This window comes from Heterodontus francisci, chromosome 3 (genome assembly GCF_036365525.1).
Source record: "Heterodontus francisci isolate sHetFra1 chromosome 3, sHetFra1.hap1, whole genome shotgun sequence".
Lineage (NCBI taxonomy): Eukaryota > Metazoa > Chordata > Chondrichthyes > Heterodontiformes > Heterodontidae > Heterodontus > Heterodontus francisci.
Genome location: NC_090373.1, coordinates 21717768 through 21736720, shown reverse-complemented (window position 1 = coordinate 21736720; position 18953 = coordinate 21717768). Strand labels below are relative to the sequence as shown.

At 43.1% G+C, this 18953-nt stretch overlaps 1 protein-coding gene across 5 annotated transcripts in view; it reads left to right on the top strand.

The window, feature by feature from the left end:
• The window catches only part of znf451 (zinc finger protein 451), an 83512-nt gene that overhangs the window by 44944 nt on the left and 19615 nt on the right, over positions 1-18953 (top strand). For all 5 annotated transcript variants that reach the window (XM_068020157.1, XM_068020159.1, XM_068020156.1 and 2 more), the window contains exons 8-10: positions 3145-3304; positions 6747-6894; positions 13305-14905. In XM_068020157.1, the coding sequence (XP_067876258.1) occupies positions 3145-3304; positions 6747-6894; positions 13305-14905 (1909 nt within the window). The remainder of the gene's footprint in view (positions 1-3144; positions 3305-6746; positions 6895-13304; positions 14906-18953) is intronic.

Here is an 18953-nt window from a genome sequence, read left to right as displayed (position 1 = left end):
GTTAGAAAGGTACAGCGATAATAATGGGGGCTTTTAACCTACATATAGACTGGAAAAATCAGATGGGCAGAGGTAGCCTAGATGAAGAGTACATAGAATGTTCTCAGGATAATTTCTTGGAACAGTACGTTCTGGAGCCAACCAGAGAGCAGGTTATACTAGATCTGGTATTGTGCAACGAGATAGGATTAATTAATGACCTCATAGCTAAGGCACCCTTAGGTAGCAGCAATCATAATATGAATGAAGTTTACATTCAGTTTGAAGGAGAGAGAAGTGGGTCCAAGACTAGTATTTTAAACTTAAATAAGGGTAATTGAGGGCATGAAAGCAGAGCTATCTAAAGTGAACTGGAAAATTAGGTTAAGGGATAGGTCAATGGAGATGCAGTGGCAGATATTTAAGGGGATATTTCAGAATACACAGAATAGATACATTTCAATGAGAAAGAAAAATTCCAAGGGTGGTTAACTAAAACAGTTAAAGATAGTATCAAACATAAAGAAAAAGCCTATAATTGTGCAAAGGTGGGAGGCAGGTCAGAAGATTGGACGGAATATAAAAAACAGCAAAGAATGACTAAAAGATTGATAAGGAAGGTAAAATTAGAGTACAAGAGAAAGCTAGCTAGAAATATAAAGACAGAAGAGTTTCTATAGACACTTAAAAAGAAAAGAGTTAACAAAATGAGCGTTGGTCCTATTGAAAGTGAGTCTGGGAATTAATAATGGATAATAAGGAGATGGCAGATGAATTTGAACAGGTATTTTGTATCGGTCTTCACTATTGAGGATACAAGTAACATCCCAGAATAGCTGTAAGCCAGAAAATGGAAGGGAGGGCTGAACTGAAGAAAATTACAATCACCAGGAAAGTGGTACTGAACAAATTGTTGGAACTGCGTGCTGACAAGTCCCCGGGTCCTGATGGACTTCATCCTAGGGTGTTAAAAGAAGTGGCTAGTGATCTAGTTGATGCATTAGTTTTAATTTTCCAAACTTCCCTAGATTCGGGGAGGGTTCCGTTAGATTGGAAAATAGCAAATGTAACTCCATTAGTGAAAAAGAGAGGGAGACAGAAAGCAGGAAACTATAGACCAGTTAGCTTAACATTGGTCATAGGGAAAATGTTAGAATCTATTGTTAAAGACGTTCTAGCGGGGCACTTAGAAAAATTCACGGTAATCAGGCAGAGTCAACATGGTTTTGTGAAAGGGAAATCATGTTTAACCAATTTATTGGAGTTCTTGGAGGGAGTTGCATGTGCTGTGGATGAAGGGGAACTGGTAGATATATTGTACTTAGATTTCCAGAAGGCATTTGATAAGGTGCCACATCAAAGGTTGTAGCACAAAATAAAAGCTCATGGTGTAGGGGGGTAACATATTTGCATGGATAGAAGATTGGCTAGCTAACAGGAAACAGAGTAGGGAATGGGTCATTTTCTTGTTGGCAAGATGTGATGAGTGGTGTGACACAGGGATCTTTGTTGGGTCCTCAACGTTTTACAATTTATATAAATGACTTAGATGAAGGGACCGAAGGTATGGTTGCTAAATTTGCTGATGACACAAAGATGGGTAGGAAAGTAAGTTGTGAAGAGGGCGTAAGCAGGCTACAAAGGGATATGGATAAGTGAGTGGGCAAAGACCTGGCAAATGGAATATAATGTGGGAAAGTGTGAAATTGTCCACTTTGGCAGGAAGAATAAAAAAGAAGTATATTTAACTGGTGAGAGATTGCGGAGCTCTGCGATGTAGAGGGATCTGGGTGACCTAGTGCATGAATCGCGAAGGTTAGTATGCAGGTACAGCACGTAATTAGGAAAGCTAATAGAATGTTTTTTATTTATCGCGAGGGGATTTGAATACAAAAGTAGGGAGGTTATGCTTCAGCTATACAGGGCATTGGTGAGACCACATCTGGAGTACAGTGTATAATACTGGTCTCCTTATGTAAGGAAGGATGTAAATGCGTTGGAAGCAGTTCAGAGAAGGTTTACTAGACTGATACCTGGAATGGGCGGGCTGTCTTGTGAGGAAAGATTGGACAGGCTAAGCTTGTATCCGCTTTAATTTCGAAGAGTAAGATGCGACTTGATTGAAACATCTAAAATCCTGAGGGGTCTTGACAGGGTGGATGTGGAAAAGATGTTTCCCCATGAGGGATAATCTAGAACTAGGGGTTACTGTTTAACAATAACGGGTCACACATTTAATGCAGAGATGAGGAGAAATTTTTTCTTCAGGGGTCGTGAGTCTTTGGAATTCTCTTCCTCAAAAGGCGGTGGAAGCAGAGTCTTTGAATATTTTTAAGGCAGAGGTAGATAGATTCTTGATATGCAAGGGGGTGGAAGGTTATCAGGGGTAGGTGGAAATGTGGAGTAATCAGTTCAGCCATGAACTTATTGAATGGCGGAGCAGGCTCGAGGGGCCGAGTGGCCTACTCCTGCTCCTAATTCATATGTTCGTATGTAACCAGTGAAATAGTTGGTGTTACGTGATGCCTTTATCACAGTTCTCAAAGAAAAGTGTTTCTCTTCAAAATGTAAAAGTAGCTACTTTGAAGTTCATTGCTGTTAGGCAAGCAAGCTTGACAGCCACTTTGCACAGCTTGATCCAACTGAGATGGAGATGACCTCCAGTTGCAAGGCAATCTTTGGGCATTGTATCATTTACTCTGAGACTCCTGTATCTGCAGTTGATGAGATCTCATTAATGTGCTGTCAGCCTGGGCCAGTTATGATGGGAAGAAACTCTTTCCACTGGTGGTTGGGTCTTTAACCAGTGGACGTTTATCTAAGATAATTGGCAAAAGAACCGAGGTGGGTGGGGGGAGAATTATTTTTTAAATGCAGTGAGTTGTTATGATCTGGAATGCTCTGCCTGAATGGACAGTGGAAGCAGATTTAGTCATAACTTTCAAAAGGGAATTGGGTAATACTTGAAGGGAAGAAACTGGGCTATGGGGAAAGAGCAGGAGGCTTGGGACTAATTGGATAGCTCTATCAAAGAGCCGGCACAAGCATGATAGGCCAAATGGCCTGTGTGCTAGATCATTCTATCAATTGCTGCTAGTTAATGAAGAGCTTGTACTTCTAATAGAAGCATGTATTAATTAAAACACTGCCCTTTTTATTTCGTAGGTTGATTCCCTGCACCTTGAAGGCCATCGGCGTGACCTTGAGCCTCAGATCGCTCAGTGCTTCGCTTGCCCGAGCTGCTACCTCCTTTTTAACTTGAGGGATGAATGCCTGCAGCATATGGCTGAGAGAAACCACTTCCTTCAAAGGCACAAATTGAGTGGTAGGTTTTGGGGTGGTGGGGGTGGTGGTGGAAGAGAGTCCAAAAAGAAAATTCTGTGTCTGGAGTTTTTACTGCTGAATGGAAGACTGGGAACAACTTTTTAAAATGCAGTGCTTAAAACAGATGAAACTTTAAGCAAGGAATGAAGTTTTTTTTGGTCTAATAAATCATTGCTGTTGTATATCAAAATTGTTAAATTAACCCAGTGCTATGAAACCATATCCTATCGGGAATAGAGGTTGGGGGCAACGGTACATTTTGTAAAGAGTGTTCGAAGCATAGAAACTTGGATCAAGGAGGAGGCCATTCGGCCCATCATGTCTGCTGACTCTTAGAGATTTCCAATAAGTTTCACTGCCCTCTGCCCTTCTCCATCGAACCAGCAATTTTTTCCTTTTTTAAATGTAAATCCAATTCCTTCTGCAAGTAATTATTGAATGTGCTTCCACCACCTTTCAGGCAGTGCATTCTGGACCATAACTTGCTGTGTAAAAATAATCTTAAATCTGTGTCTTCTGATTTAAGTTTAAAATACTAGTCTTGGATGCACTCTTCTGTCCCTCAAACTTAATGTAAAATTCAATCATATGATCGCTGCTACCTAGGGGCGCCTGAACTATGAGGTCATTAATTAATCCTATCTTGTTGCACAATACCAGGTCTAGTATAGCCTGCTTGGCTCCAGAACGTATTGTTCCAAGAAATAATCCCGAAAACTTTCTATGTGCTCCTCATCAAGGCTACCTTTGCCCATCTGATTTTTCTAGTCTATAATGTAGATTAAAATCCCCCCTAATTATCACTGTACCTTTCTGTCAAGCTGCTATTATTTCTTTCTTTATACTCTGTCCTACCATGTGGTTAATGTTAGGTGCCCTGTACACCACTCCCACAAGTGACTTTTTGCCTTTATGATTTCTTATCGCTACCCAAACTGCTCCAACATCCTGGTCTCCTGAACTTGGGTCATCCCTCTCTATTGCGCTAATACCATTATTAAATAACAGAGCTACCCCTGCATCTTTTCCTAGCTTCCTGTCCTTCCTAAATGCCATGTGTCCTTCAATTTTCAGGTCCCAATCTATGTCATCCTGCAGCCATGTCTCTGTAATGGCTATCAGATCGTACTTATTTATTTCTATTTGCACTCTCAGTTCATCTGTCTTGTTTCGAATGCTACGTGCATTCAGATACAGAGCCTTTAGTTTTGTCCTTTTATTATTATTGTAACCTCTAGCCTTATCTGTTGATTTACTGTTAGATTTGTACACTCTGTCCCTTCCTGTCACAGTCTGTTTATCATTTCCCATATTAATACCTTTCTCTCTTGCCTTGTCTCTACTTGATTTACCATATCTTCCCAAATTTCATCCCTTGCCCCCACTATTCAGTCTAAAACCCTCTCAACTTCCTTGGTTATGCAGCCCCAACACGGTTCAGGTGTAGACCGTCCCAACAGTACAGCCACCACTTAAGCCAGGATTTCTCTCAAAAGAAGAAAAATTTGAATTTCTATTATGCCTTTCATAACCTCAGGATATTCCCAAGCGATTTGCAGCCAGTGAAGTACTTTTAGCATAGTCACTGTTGTAATGTGGGAAACACAGCAGCCAAGTTAGATATAGCAAGCTCCCACAACCAGCAGTGTGATAGTGATCGAATAAACTGTTTTAATGGTGTTGGTTGAGGGATGACTATTGGCCAGGGCACCAGGGATAAATCCCCCACTGCTCTTAAAATGAATGCCACAGGATCTTTTATGTCTTCCTGAGAGGCAGATGAGGTCTTGGTTTAACATCTTTTTCAAAAGACAGCACCTCTGATAGGGCAGCACTTGAATGTCACCCTGGATTATGCGCTCAGGTTTATGAAGTGGGATTTGAACCCATAACCTTCTGATTCTGAGGCAAGAGTATTGGCACTGAGCCACGGTGGAGACAAAACTTCCACAATAATGTAACAGCCATAGAACCATAGAAAAGTTACGGCACTGAAAGAAGCCATTCAGCCCCTCCTGTCTGCGCTGGCTGAAAAAACTAGATGCCTAATCTAATCCCACTTTACAGCACCTGGCCCGCAGCCTTGCAGGTTACAGCACTTCAGGTGCAGGTCTAGGTACCTTTTTAAATGAGCTGAGGGTTTTTGTCTCCACCACCGATCCAGGCAGTGAATTCCAGACACGCACCACTCTCTGGGTGAAAAAGGGTTTCCTCATGTCCCCTTTGATTCTTTTACCAATCACCTTAAATCTGTTTCCCACCCCCTCCAGTAATTGACCTCTCTGCTAGGGGAGACGGGTCCTTCCTGTCTACTTTACCTGGGCCCCTCATAATTTTGTACACCTCAATTAATTCACCCTTCAGCCTCCTCAGTTCCAGGGAAACAGCCCGAGCCTATCCAATCTTTCCTCATAGCTGCAGTTTTCAAGCTCTGACAACATTCTTGTAAATCTCCTCTGCACTGTCCCCAGAGCAATTACGTCCTTCCTGTAATGTGGTCTAGGTGTACGGTGTGGAGGAGATAATTTGTAGTGGACTGTAAGGTAATTGGGAGTTGAGAAGAGCTGAATGTGATCCTGGCGTCACCAAATAAGAATCCCAACCCCCAAACCCATGCCATCTACCATCCAGAAGGACAAGGGCAGCAGGCGCATGGAACACCACCACCTGCAAGTTTCCCACCCATGTCACACACCATGCTGATTTGGAAATATATCACTGTTCCTTCACTCTGGGTCAAAATCCTGGAGCTCCCTCCCTAACAGCACTGTGGGTGTACCTACGCCACATGGACTGCAGCAGTTCAAGAAGACGGCTCACCACCACCTTCTCGAGGACGATTAGGGATGGGCAACGAATGCTGGCCTTGTCAGTGACACCTGAAAGAGAATTTTTTTTTTAAAAAGTAGGGATTGCTGGATAGCGCCTCGAGAGAGAGAGAGAGAGAGAATCCTTGCCTTACCTGGAAATGCTGAGTTCCGAACTAGGAATTAACTTGTCCTGCACAGAAAGTGTTGAACCTTAAACCTTCCTATCTGTGTGGTACTGCGTTTCATTAAATGGGATGTTTGACTGGCATTTGGTAACATGGGTGAATCTGAAATTAATACATAAAATGCTGGAGAACACTCAGCAAGTCAGGTGCCATCTGTGGCAAGAGAAAGAGTTAATGTTTCAGGTCAATGACCTGTCATCAGAATTCAAGATGGGAGTCTTGGCGAGATGTCTCTTGCGGAGCTAACGACTCCTTATTAGCTTCGATTCATCATTAAGCAATTTTTTTAACCCTATTGTATTAAATTCTCCAGCATTTTATTATTTACATTTCGTTCATTTAAAGTCAAATTAAACTTGAAACACGCTCAAAAATTCAGGTCTTGTCTGAACACTAATTCAGTTTTCCCTTTTTGTTTTCCCGGTTTCTCTTTCTCTTTTTTTACTAGGTGAGCGGGGAACGCGCTGCCCTCTTCCATTTCCTAACTATGCAAAGAAGTTATTGATTTCTCTGTGCCAGGAAGTTCCTTTCCAGGTTAATTGTACAGCTTGCCAACAGATGCTACGCACCCATGCAGAACTGACAGCACATTTCAGGTGCGTGTGTTTTCCTTCATCTCTCATTCCCTTTGTCCACTGTTGGTGCCTTCAACTGCCTGGGCCCTACGCTCTGAAATTTCCTCCCTAAACCTTCCCCCCCCCCCCCCCCCACTCTTTCTTCCTTTTTAAGACACTCCTTAAAACCTTCCTGTATGACCAAACTTATAGTCACCTGTCCTAATATTTCCTTATATGGTTCTGTCAATTTTTATCTAACACAGTCAAACATCACAGAAGTGTAAAGGTGCTATATAAATAAAAGTTATTTAACTGACAGTTTGATAGAAATAGAGTTTTCCTTGATTTTTAACTAGTGGAAAGGATAGCTGGTCCTGGCTGTTAGATTTAATCACTGCATTCCTTTCTCTTCTCCTGCCCATTTTCCTCTCCCAGAAGTTGTTGACTCCTTGCTGGGGTACAATGGTATAGGTGCTATGACCGTGCTTGTTAGCAAGCTATTTGACTATGGGAGCAGTCATTTTCGGGCCTAATTCTGTGCTCTCGTCTTATATCCAGACGCATGTGGTCCCAGTAAAGCAGCCATCAGGAGTGTGAAGACTGGCTGATTTTCCCCTCGCTGACCCAGGGATGTTGAAATCTATTGTACCTTAACTGAACTGCATGACCGGTAGTGTCAAACTGGGAGCTTCTCTGTGATTTTTTACTTACTTAAATAATTGAGCTACGCTGACCATGGACCATGATCAGGGGAGGCCTCTAGCATCCTATTTTCCCACAATTTCATTTACTTTTCGCAAAGGGTAATCTTGTTTCAGAAGTTCGAAGCAGTGATTTGCAGTTTTAAACTGGAAGATATGGGCTGCAACTAAAGATGTAACTTTTACTTTGTGAAAGGAGTAAAACACTATCTTTTGCCCTATTTGAATAGGAGACCAACATTTTATCTGAAAAGTAGGGTCACGGCCATTGTTCCCTGTAAATTTTCTTAGTGCACGGCCTGTTCATTTCAATGAGCAACACCTTTAATTTTTTTGCATGGCCACACATGCATGGTGTCTTAAAAGCCACAACTTGTGAGCAGCCTGTGCAGTACCTTCCAGATTGCTGCATGACAGTGCATGCACACAGATTAGCGGGAACATTGTTCAGGAGCTATATTATTTTAAATCACATAACTGACACTTGACGGGGGTGGATTTGGGCAAGCTCCTTGGTTTTGAATTTTGTCTTGTGCCTTTGAGAAGCATAAAAGTTTATTTGGTCCATTCATAGGAAAAGGAGGAGGGCATTCAGCTCCTTGCGCTTGTTTCATCATTCAGTTAGATTGTGTCTGATTCCATCTATCCAGCTTGTTTCAGTAACCCTAATACCCTTGCCAAACAAAAATTATTCATCCTGGTTTTGAAATATTCAGTCGACTCCGAGCCTTGATAGCCTTTTAGTAGAGAGCATTCCAGACTTCCACTACCCTTTGTGTGAAGAAGTGCTTCCTGACATCACCCCTAAATGGCCTAGCTCTGATTTTAAAGTTATATCCCCTTGTTCTGATTCCCCCACCAGAGGAAGTAGTTTCTCGCCATCTACCCTGTTAAATCTTTTAATCATCTTAAAACTACAACTGGAACACCTCTCATCCATATTCATGGGAATATAAGCCATTCTTCCTGGGACGTACAGCAAAGATGTTGCTACTCATTTGATGTTTTACTTTGTCAAACTCTCACCTCTTTCATCAGCATTCAAGAAACATGGGCTGTTTTCCCAATCTGCACTATTTTAATGATCCCCAACAGGAGAATTGGATTGCACCTACTCTTATCTGATAAGCCATGTACCAATGGTACCAACGACATATGTAGAAAGAGGGATGAAGTCCATCAGGCAGATTTTAGGGAGCTCGGAAAGAGACTAGCAAGCAGGATCTCTAAGGTAATAATCAGTGCCAAGCGGTAGTGAGTATAGAAGTGGGAGGATAGAGCAGATGAATGCGTTGCAGGAGGGAGGGTTTGAGTTTCCTGGGACATTGGATGGGATGCAGCTCAACAGAGCCAGGACCTATGTCCTTGTGGGGTGGTTTGCTCGTGCTGTGGGGGAGGATTTAAACTAACTTGGCAGGGGGAATGGGGATGGGGACGTAGCATTGTGAAGGATAAACAAGGTGCACCAAGGATTGGAAGAAGCATATAACACCACATGAGCATGTGATGTCATGGCAGTTCCAGACACCTAGCTCAAAATGGGGCAGGACTGGATACTAAATATTCCTGGATACTAGGTGTTCAGGTTAGATAGGAAAGGAGGAGGAGTAGCTGTAATGATTAAGGAGAATGTTACAGTGCTAGAGGGGTCAAGGACGGAATCTATTTGGTTAGAGCTAAGAAACAATAGAGGTACCATTACACTACTGACTGTATTCTATAGGTCACCAACTAATGGAAAGATAGAGAAGCAAATATACAAGGAAATTACAAGTTGCAAAAACTATAATGTAGTTATCATAGAATACTTGAATTATCCTAATATAGACTGGGATAGTAATGAAAAGGACAGAGGGGGGAGAATTTATGAAGTGTGTTCTGGAGAATTTTAATGATCAGTATATTTCTTGCCCAATGAGGAAGGAGACATTGCTGGATCTGGTTCTGGGAAATGAGGTAGATCAGTTGTCAGTTGGGATCTTTTAGGGAACAGTAGTCATAGTATCATAAGGTTTAAATTATCTATGGAAAAGGACAAGGAGAAATCTAAGGTAAAAGTACTAAATTGGAGGAGGACCAATTTCAGTGGGCTGAGAATGGATCTGGTGCAGGTAAATTGGAATCCAAGATTGGCAGGCAAAACTGTAACTGAACAATAGGCTGCATTTAAAGAGGAGATGGTTTGGGTGTAGTCGAAGTACATTGCCATGAAAGGAAAGGTAGGCAACCAAATTCAGAGCTTTCTGGTTGACAAAAGAGATAGAAGTACGATGAAGCAGAGAAAAGGTGCATATGACCAATGTCAGGTTGATGACATGAGTGAGAACCAGGCTGAGGGGAAGTGCAAAAACAAATGAGGCAAAGAGAGAGTTTGAGAAGAGATTGGCAACTACCATAAAAGGAATCCAAAATTCTTTTATAGGCATATAAATAGTCAAAAAAATAAGTAGTACCAGGAGGGGTTGGGACTAATCGGGGATCAAAAAAGAGGATCTACGCATGGAGGCAGAGGGCATTGTTGAGGTATTAAGTGAGTGATTTGCATCTGTCTACCAAGGAAGAAGATGCTGTCAAAGTCATTGTGAAAGAGGAGGTAGTTGAGATGCTTGATGGGCTAAAATTTATAAAGAGGAGGTGTTCGAAAGGCTGGCTATACTTAAAATCGATAAGTCACCAGGACCAGATGGGATGCATCGAAGGCTGCTAAGGGAAGTAAGGGTAGAAATTGCGGAGACACTGGCCATAATCTTCCAGTCCTCCTCAGATATGGAGGTGGTGCCACAGGAATGGGAAATTGCAAACGTTGCACGCTTATTCAAAATAGAGTGTAAGGATAAACCCAACAACTCCAGACCTGTCAGTTTAAACTCGGTGATTGGAAAGCTTTTAGAGATGATAATCTGGGACAAAATTAACAGTCACTTGGACAAGTGCAGATTAATTGGGGAAGAGCTAGCATGGATTTTTTAAAGGCAAATTGTGTTCAACTCACTTGATTGAGTTTTTTGATGAGATATCAAAGGGTTGATGAGGGTAATGTGGTTGATGTGGACTTCCAAAAGGCATTGAGAAAGTGCCACATAACAGACTTGCCAGCAAAGTTGAAGCCCATGGAATAAAAGGGACAGTGGCCGCATAGATATGGAGTTGGCTGAGTGACAGGAAAAAGAGGGTAGTGGTGAACAGTTGTTTTTTGGACTGGAGGAAGGTATGCAGTGGGATTCCCTAGGATAGGTACTCAGACCACTGCTTTTCTTGATCTATATTAATGACCTAGACTTGGGAGTTTGCAGATGCGACAAAACTTGGAAGTATTGTGAACTGTGAGGAGAATAGTGATGGACTTCAAGAGGATATAGACAGGCTGGTGGAATGGGCAGATTCATGGCAGAGAAGTGTGAAGTGGCATATTTCTGTAGAAAGAATGGAGAGAGGCAATATAAAATAAAGGATACAATTCTAAAGGGGGTGCAGGAGCAGAGGGACCTGGGGATATATGTGCATAAATCATTGAAGGCTGAGCAAGTGGTTAGAAAATACATACGGAATCCTTGGCTTCATAAATACAGGCAGAGTACAAAAGCAAGGAAGTTATGATCCTTTATGAAACTGGTTTGTTCTCAACTGGAACATTGTGTTCAAATCTGGGCACTACACTTCAGGAAGGATGTGAAGGCTGTAGAGAGAGTGCAGAAAAGATTTGAGAATGGTTCCGGGAGTGAAAGACTTCAGTTACATGGATAGATTGGTGAACCTGGGGTTGTTCTCCTTAGAGGAGATTTGATAAGTGATCAAAATCATGGGTCTAGACAGGGTAGATAGAGCGAAACTGTTCCTATTAGCCGGAGGATCTAGAACCTGAGGACACTGATTTGATGCAGTGAGTGGTTAGGATCTGGACTGCATTGCCTGAGTGTGGGGTGGAGGCAGATGCAAAAGGGAATTGAATAAGCGCCTGAAGAGAGGAAAATTTGCAGGGCTATAGGGGGGAGGGGGGGCTTGTGGGACTAGCTGAGTTGCTCTTGCAGAGGGCTGGTGTGGATGTGATGGGCAGAATGGCCTCCTTCTGTGCTGTAACCATTCTATGATTCTATGTAGGTTCAACAAGGAAACTTGTACTTCGTTAAATTAACTTTTAGGACAAAAACAAGAAATGCTGGATTCACTCAGCAGGTCTGGCAGCATCTGTGGAAAGAGAAGCAGAGTTAACGTTTCGGGTCAGTGACCCTTCTTCGGAACGTTAACTCTGCTTCTCTTTCCACAGATGCTGCCAGACCTGCTGAGTGAATCCAGCATTTCTTGTTTTTGTTTCAGATTTCCAGCATCCGCAGTATTTTGCTTTTAACTTTTAGGACATATGTTTTTGAACATATTTGTGACGCAAGGGTTACGGAGCCAAGGCAGATAGATGAAGTTGAGATACAAATCAGCCGTGATTTAACTGAATGGCAGTGCAAGCTCAAGGGGCTGAATGGCCTACTCCTGTTCCTACGTTCCTATACATAGCCAAGGTACAGTTCAGCTGAAGCAAGATCCCGACTGCTGTTTTCCATATTGGGAAGGATTTAATAAGGACCTGGAGCTAAGACTGCATTCCTTTGAACACTGTAATTGTTGTATCTGGTTGTGTACATCCACTTTGAACTTGACTGATCCAGTTAATTAGCCACCAGGATTATGGAAGAAATTCCTGACCTAGTTATAGCTAATACCCAACAGAAAATGTCTCATGTTTTGCAAGAACCATAATTTTAGGGTGGAGTTTACTTCACAGAAGGTTTTAACCAGCCCTGTGATCTCATTTGACCTCAGCTGCCTTGCTTTGCAGCGCTTGACATGTCTTTTAGGGCCTCCTGCCTCTTTAGAAATGCAGCTGATACTCATTAGGATGAAAAAGAGAGGCACCTTACTTTATTGCATTGAAGTGAAGTGTACTCGACAGAACTGGCTTCTGACATTTGCCTCTTGATTGTGACATGCAACCTCAGCGTACCGGTTGACCCTGTGCTGAACTTGAAGACCTAAGTCCTAGCAGTCCCGAGGTCCTAGATTTCTACCTGCACGATATAGCCCACTTCTACCCCAGCCTCGTCCTGCTGCTGACATCCTTCTCCATGTCTTTGTCTTCACTTCCAGCCTTGATTGCTCCAATGCTATCCTTGCCAGCCTTGTCAATTCAACCCTTCACAAATTGTAAAACTCTGTTGCCTATATTCTCTCCTGCACCAAGTCCTGTTTCCCTAAACTCCCTTTTATCAACTCCCAGTTTCATTGATTTTTGAAATCCTTGTCCTTTTGGACAAATGACAAGTCAGTCATTAGCCAAGTGTGAGAGATCAAAGGTTTTAAAATGTTAAAAGAATTCGATTGGGTAGGTTCAGAAAAAACTGTTTCCTCTGGTGGGTGGGAATTGGGATTGAGGGGGACATTTTAGGAGAGAAATCGGAAGTACTTTTTCACACAAAGGATAGTGGAAATCAAGAACCCTTACTGCTGCCCCGCCCCCCCCCCCCCCCCAAAAAATGGCTGTGGATGCTGGGGTTTAATCGGAGATGTCAAGACTGTCATCGATCAATTTTTTGTTAGGTAAGGGGATCGAAAGATAGGAGCAAAGGTGGGTAAAAGGAGTTGAGGTGCAGATTAGCCCTGATCTAATTGAATTGGCATAGGTTCAAGGAGTTGCATGGTGTCTCCTGTTCCTATAAAGCTGGTATAAATGTATAACTGTCTGGGTTTCTTTCTTTGCAGAACACGATGCAGAAGGGCTGGCCCTGTTGCTGTGTCTGCAAAAGATATTAGCCAAGTTGCTGCGATATTCAAAGTGAGGGGACGCTGTCTGGACTGCAGTAAACTATTTGTGGATGACAATCAGATCAATCAGCACACTCAGCAAACCATGCACAACATCCGGTGGATACGCAGCATGCAGAAGGCCATCTTGGAATTTTGCCAGTTCAATGAGGAGAGCAAGACCCCCTCTGACCTCCGCATGATTTTGGATCAGTCGAAGGCCAAGAAGAACTCTCCATTCAAAAGACCTTTGGTCGAAACATGTTCCAATGAGACTGCTGCGCCCAACTCCAGCAAGAGGAGCCGTACAGAATTCAACAATGTGCGCGTGAAGGAGGAAAAGGTGGAGAGTGACAACAGCCTGGGAGCCAGGCTATGGTTCTGTGAATGCCACCAAAGGTTTGACACTGAAGAGGCAGTGGAGCAACACGTCATGGCGGCCAACGGAATCCACCATAAGTGTTTGGTCTGCGGCAAACTCGCGCTTGATGCTGGGATTATCGGCTTGCACATGAGCCGTAGTCACGGGGGAGCTCACCTGACCAACTACCACTTCTGGTGCAAACGCTGCCAAGCGGAAATGCTAAGGAGGGATGATCTGATGGCGCATATTGTGGAGTGCCACAGTGGCCACGCTTATTACTATGAGAAGCCAGTGGACAAAGATGAGTTGATGGCTTGTGAGCCCTCTACATCCAAATCAGCGTGGAGCTTGGCGGATTTGGGAGGCAAAGATAGTGAAGGGGTGCAGCTGGATCCAATCAGCCCTGAGCCGGAAGCTGCCGTTGCCAATAGTTTGTGGCAGTGCAGGTTGTGCGAAGAGATGTTTGATTCGGAGGAAAGCGTTGCCCAGCACTGCAGCTGCCTGGCAAACCACCAGTTTCATAAATACAGCTGCGGTTTTTGCAAGAAGCACTTCCACAGAGTGGAAACCTTGTACCGTCATAGTCGCGATCAGCATGACAACGGGCTAAGCGTCAAGTATTTCTGCGGATTGTGCGATGACATTGAGTTCGATTCCGAAGATGAATTTCTCAAGCATTACAAGGCTTTCCACAGCACTGATTATGTCTTTGTGGGGCACGGGGATGCAGCTACCAATAAAGAGGTGGAGCCAGATGAGTGTTTATTTTTGTCCTGTGGGTGTCGGCTGCACTATAACTCCAAAAAGTTAAGGAAGGAGGATTTCCGCAGGTGCCTGAGAAATCTGTGTGACCAAGGGAAGCTGTGGTTTCATTGCTCATGTTCGGCAACAGCCCAGTCGGAGGAAGATATCCGGAATCATGTGGCAGAGTGCGATGGGGCGAGAGGGGCAGGCGCCAGGTCCTTATTGGTCAAATGCATTTGTGGCAAGTCTTTTAATGATGCTGAAAGTGGCCAAATGCACTACCATTATAAGCACAGCACTTTACAGGAGGCAGGTCCGGCCACTTCTGAACCAGCTGACAACGAGGCCACCGCCCCTCACGTGGCCGCATGTTGCGGCAACACCAAGGAGATGCCACAAGATCACAATGCCGAGGCCTCAACCAGTCATCAGGTCTTTACAGCGGCCAAAGGTAGCCTTCGTATTACACCTGCCCAATTCATGCCAGCAAGTAGGTCAGTGGCAGCTCTTCCTCAGAAAGGCATGGAAGTCACCTATTGTGTCAAGAGACTAAACAGAAAAGGTAGTGGGCTATGGATTGAGCTGGGACAGGATAAGTTTAGCATAAAATTGTAACTACTAATCCTATAACCTGTTCTACAGCTGACCAAGTATTGTTTAAAGGATCTTAGCCAGCTCTGGCTGGCTGGCTCTGGCTCTGCTGTATTTGCAGTGAAATCTGTTAATTGCAAATAATTTGGAGTCTGGGATCAAAGATTCGTGTGGGAGAAATGGGTTTCAACTCATGGGGCACTGCCACCAGTACTTGGGAAAGTGGAAGCTGTACTGTTGGGACGGTCTTCACCTGAACCGTGCTGGGACCAGTGTTCTGGCAAGTCGTATAACTAGGGCGGTAGAGAGGGCTGTAAACTATATAGTGGGGAAGAGGGATCATGTGAGAGGAGATGTGATAAATTTAAAGAGAAAGGACAAGGCAGGTTAGTGATGTAGGTAATGATAACCAGAGTGTGGCAGGAAGGGACAGAATGTATAAACTGAAGAGTGTACCAGCAGGTAAAGCAAGAGTTTGCAAGAATGGTAAAGAGACAGAATTGAAGTCTTCATTTCTGAATGCGGCAGCATACATAATTGATGAATTGATAGCACAAATAGAAATAAATATGTATGGCCTGATGGTCATTTCAGAGATATGGTTGCAAGGTGACCAAGGCTGGGACCTAAATATTCAAGGGTATTTGACATTTCTACAGAACAGAGGTGCCCTCAGTGCGACAGCGAGGGGTGCCCTTCGTTCAAAAGATAATGTAGAATCAGTTTGGGTAGAGGTAAGAAATAGTAAAGGTAGGTAGTCACTTGTTGGAGTAGTTTATAGGCCCCCTAACAGTAGCTACACTGTCGGACAGAGTATACCAGGAAGAAATAATGGGGGGTTGCAAGAAACCACAATAATCATGGATGATTTTAATCTTCATATAGGTTAGACAAATCAGATTGGCAAAGGTAGCCTGGACGGTGAGTTCATAGTGTATTCGGGAAAATCTTTTAGAGTAGTATGCTGTAGAACCAACCAGGGAGCAGGTTATTTTCGACCTGGTAATGTGCAATGAGACTGGATTAATTAATGAACTAGTAGTAAAGGATCCACTGGGCAACAGTGATCAAAGCATGATAGAATTTCACATTCAGTTTGAGAGTGAGCAGTATGGGTCTAAGACTAGTGTCTTAAATAAAGGCAGTTACAAAGTTATGAAGACCGAGTTGGCTAAAATGAACTGGGAAAATAGGTTAAAAGGTAGGATAGTAGACAATGTGTGACAGATATTTAAGGAGATATTTACTAATTCTCAGCAAAGATGTATTCCATTGAGAAGGAGAGACTCTACGAGAAGGAAGCACAATTTGTGGCTCACTAAGGAAGTTGAGGATGGTATCAAATTGAAAGAAAGGCGTACAATACTGCGAAGATTAGTGGTAGGTGAGAAAATTGGGCAGGTTTCAGAAACCAGCAAAGAATGACTCAAAAAAATGATGGAGAAATTAGAATATGAGAGGATAGCTAAAAATATACAAAACAGATAGCAAGAGTTTCTACAAGTATTTAAAAAGGAAGAGAGTAAGTAAAATGAGTGTTGGTCCCTTAGAGGTTGAGACTGTGGAAATAATGGGAAATAAGGAAATGGCAGAAGCGTTGAACATGTATTTTGTGTTAGTCTTCACTGTAGAAGAGACAAAAAAAAATCCCATAAATACTTGAAAATCAAAAGATGAAAGGGAGGAACTGAAAACAATCTCAATCGCTAGGGAAAGGTACTGGGAAAACAATTGGAACTAAAGGCTTACAAGTCCCCTGAGCCTAATGGCCTGCATCCTAGGGTCTTAAAAGAAGTGGCTATAGAGATAGTGGATGCAATGGGTGTAATCTTCCAAAGGTCCCAGCGAATTGGAAAATCGCAAATGGACTACCTCTATTCAAGAACAAAGTGACTCCTGACAGCACAGCCTCCTGCTGACGTCATCAGAGCGCTCCCAGTTTCGCAAATGTGCGGAGCAAATGCTTGCTGCTAGTATGGTGCTGCACATGCACAGCCTATGCCAGCATCCAGGCAGAGTCAATATGGTTTTGTGAAAGGGAAATAGTGTTTGACTAATTTATTAGAGTGCCTTGAGGAAGGAATAAGCAAGGTGGATAAAGGGGAACCTGTAGATGTAGTGTACTTGGATTTCCAAAAGGCATTCGATAAGGTGCCACATAAAAGGTTGCTACACAAAATAAGAGCTCATGGTATAGGAGGTAACATTAGCATGGATTGAAGATCGGTTAGCTAACAGGAAGCAGAGAGTAGGAATAAATGTATCATTTTCACATTGGCAAGCTGTTACTCCTGCTGGGGCCTCAACTATTTACAATCTATAGTAATGACTTGGATGAAGGGACTGAATGTATGGTAGCTAAATTGCTGATGACAAAGATAGGTAGGAAAGTAAGCTGTCAAGAGGATATAGTGTCTATGAAGGGATTTAGATAAGTGAGTGGGCAAAAATTTGGCAGATGGGAGTATAATGTGGGAAAAAACGAACTTGTCTACTTTGGCAGGGAGAATAGAAAAGCATTATATTGAATGGAGAGACTACAGAACTGTGTGGTACAGAGGGGTGCCCTGATACATGAATCACAAAAAGCTAGTATGCAGGTACAGCAAGTGATTAGGAAGGCAAATGGAATGTTGGCGTTTATTGCAAGGGGAATGGAGTATAAAAGTAGGGAAGTATTGCTACAGCTGTACAGGGACTTAGTTAGACCGCATCTGGAGTACCGTGTTCAGTTTTTGTCTCTCTCAAAAATATATATATATTTGTGTTAGAAGCCATTCAGAGAAAGTTCTCTAGGCTGATTCTCTGAATAAAGGGGTTGTCTTATGAGGAAAGGTTGAGCAGGCTGGGCCTGTATCCATTGGAGTTTAGAAGAATAAGAGGTGATCTTATTGAAACATATATAAGATCCAGAGGGGACTTGACAGGGTGGATGCTCAGAAGATGTTTCCTTTTGTGGGGGGAGTCTAGAACTAGGACACTGTTTAAATATTAGGGGTCTCCCTTTTAAGACTGAGATGAGGAGAAATTTTTTCAGAGGGTTGTTAGTCTGTGGAATTCTCTCCCCCAGAGAGCAGTAGAGGCTGGGTCATTGAATATATTCAAGGCTGAGATAGAATTTTGGTCGACAAGGGAGTCGGGGGTTATAGGGTGCAGACAGGAAAGTGGAGTTGAGGCCACAATTAGGTCAGTCATAATCTTATTGAATGGTGGAGCAGACTCGAGCGGACGAATGGCCTACTCCTGCTCCTATTTCTTATGTGGGATTGACTGACTTTTTTGCAGGTGTCTTTATTTTCATAACAGCTTGCACTTAGACCAGTAACAACATAAAATGTCCCAAGGCTTCACAGGAATGCTATAAAACAAAATAACCCAGCATCCATAGTGCAAGAGAAATCATTCTCCCCGGGAGGGAGAGGTGCAAGGATTCAATCACAAAGCTAGAGCAGGGTGCTGGGTAATGTCTCCTCATTCCACAAAAACAATTACTTTCACAAAACCTGCTGCTGCCTCTCGATGACCAGCATACACTGACCTCACAGCAATTTGGGGCCAGAAAGTAAGCAAATTGCACGGGGAAGTGCCAGTGATCATGACACTAAGTTCCAGATACAGCAGCTTTGCAACAGGCTGTGCCCTGTGTTTTAGATTGTAAAAGGGCTTGGTGCATTGAGGTTGTATTTAATAATTTGTTGGTGTCTGTGGTTTCAATACCACATGTATATTTCACCCTGCAAGTTATTTGGGACTGTCAGTAAGTATGCATTTTTGGTGGGTGGGTGGGGGGGGGGGGGGGGGCGTCCATTTGTACAGGTGTCCGTGTAGAATCAGGGTTTTGGCTTTTGAAGGAACAAAGACTGGAGTTTTCCACCAGCCAGCTCGAGATCCACTGTAAGAGGTGAAGG